Source organism: Trichinella spiralis (genome assembly GCF_000181795.1).
Source record: "Trichinella spiralis strain ISS 195 chromosome Unknown Scfld474, whole genome shotgun sequence".
In the NCBI taxonomy this organism is placed as follows: Eukaryota; Metazoa; Nematoda; class Enoplea; order Trichinellida; family Trichinellidae; genus Trichinella; species Trichinella spiralis.
The window spans coordinates 1-1,965 of record NW_003527413.1 but is presented as its reverse complement, the minus strand read 5'-3'; the positions used below and the strand labels follow the sequence as shown (position 1 = coordinate 1,965).

The window sequence follows — 1,965 nt, the reverse complement described above, 5'->3', positions numbered from 1 at the left end:
TTAGACGATCCGGAATACTGAAAAAACATTCATATTTTGGAATTAAAATATGCGCGAATATAAAATCATCAGATGCACTGTCATTCGTCTTCAATTACCTTTTATAATATGGCTATTTCAAATTTATCTGGTATTATTTACGTACAGGATATAATACAGAAAAATTGATTGTAAAAATAACATTGTATTGCTTACATGTTTTCTATGTGCATTTGAATTTGGGTATGTGGATATGGTGATCGTCTATCTTTTGAGGTTTTCTAAGAACGATGTTCCAGTAATAGCTGTATTGGTCCATTTTCATATGAAATATCAAATCCAACATTCACTGGGAATTATACTTCTTGATACCGATCACAGGTGTATGCAGTATTCAAGTCATGTGAATTCTGGAACTAAAATATAATAATGTAGTCAATTGCTTCAGTGGAGAACGGAAATACGTACTTGTTTGTCCGCAGCATCTATAAAAACCAAAAGTAATATATGACTAAGAACATTTTCATGTTAGTATAATTGGAGGGGAAAAACCAATTAGTTGGTATTCAGTATATTTGATAATTCATGCAATGGTAGTCATGCAATGTCAAAAGGCGTTGCTGAATAACTTACCTCTTCCTCATACATAATTATTCAACAGTGAAACTGTACTTCAGGACGATCTTTTACGGCGACTCAGTTAATAACTGACCAAGAAAACTCGTCATACACTAAATAAGAATAAATTATATGACCGTAGGGCGAAATTATAAAAGGTTGTGATTGTACGCAAATTTGTCCTTTATAGAACAACATTAATTTCAGTCAGTAATAACCCTATGGCATAAACCTATTTCAAAAACTTTATTAGTTTTACTGCTATGACGAAGGGTAGTTGCTTGCACTCATATAATTATATGCAAAAACTATAGCACGCAAAAGTGAGGATGTGAGGATAGCGTAATGTAACTTCTTTCAGAAGCTGTGAAACAAAAGAAGAAACTCAAGAAACTGAATACAATGCGTAATACATTATATTGTCATATAGAATATTAACTGTTAACAAGTATTTTTAAGGGAAAGAACGTAAATGAAAACTTCCCATTTTAATTATTTTATTGCCATTACAATAGCGTATGAAGTACCGTGTATGGTGAATACTGAAAAGTATTGGAAGTTGGATAAATATGCATAACATATTACTTAGTTACTTCTGAAACATAAAATCTGCATCCATTCAATGATTCATTGTATCAAATTCATTGCGTAATAACGCATTGCAAATAACGTGAATAGCAATGTGAAGTTCCAAAAAGTTACAAAGGAAGTGAGCTCACAATTTTCTATTCATTATACATTGAATAATAGTGAAGAGAACATTTTATATGAATAGATCTTTCTTTACCAACTAGTCTGTGTGCTGCCATTGAAGTTACATCAAGAGAAATGAAATGCATTTTGTGAGTAAAAAATTGTTTGATAATTGATACAAACAACATGATCACAGTTATTAAACGATAACTTACTTTTTAATTATAGAGAATGCTGAAGCGCTGACGGAGACAGGCTTCCTAAACATTTTCATCACACTGACAAACTGATTAGCGATAAATACAATTTGCCATTTATAGTTGATGCTGAATACGAGACTTGAGCACCTTTCTGGGCTAATAATCTTTATCAAAATGAACGATACGGCCATTACGATGACATTCTGAAATATCGATCAATTTCTAGCTCAGGGTAATAGAATAATGTGACATTGCCTTTGGTGGACTGTACTAACGTTTACCCCGGAGGAGATTAATCACACACACAAATGGAAATACAATACTAAATGATGAAAATTGTTGTTCTTATCGTATCGAGGTATCGAAATTTACTAATGCTACAACCGGATGAATAGCAACATGAAATGTTAGTTTATGAGATTGTATTCCATTTCTAAACAATATCATTTATTATTTACATTAGAATCGAAACAAT

General features: G+C 31.8%; 1 protein-coding gene across 1 annotated transcript; it reads right to left on the bottom strand.

Annotated features, from left to right (window-relative positions):
• Nucleotides 1–905: 905 nt before the first annotated feature.
• On the bottom strand, nt 906–1,681 carry Tsp_13426 (putative intracellular septation protein). The gene is made up of 2 exons (XM_003370816.1): nt 1,506–1,681; nt 906–990 (listed from the first exon to the last, which is right to left on the bottom strand). The coding sequence occupies exons 1-2, from the start codon at nt 1,679–1,681 to the stop codon at nt 906–908; spliced, it is 261 nt and encodes an 86-aa protein (XP_003370864.1).
• Nucleotides 1,682–1,965: the final 284 nt, after the last annotated feature.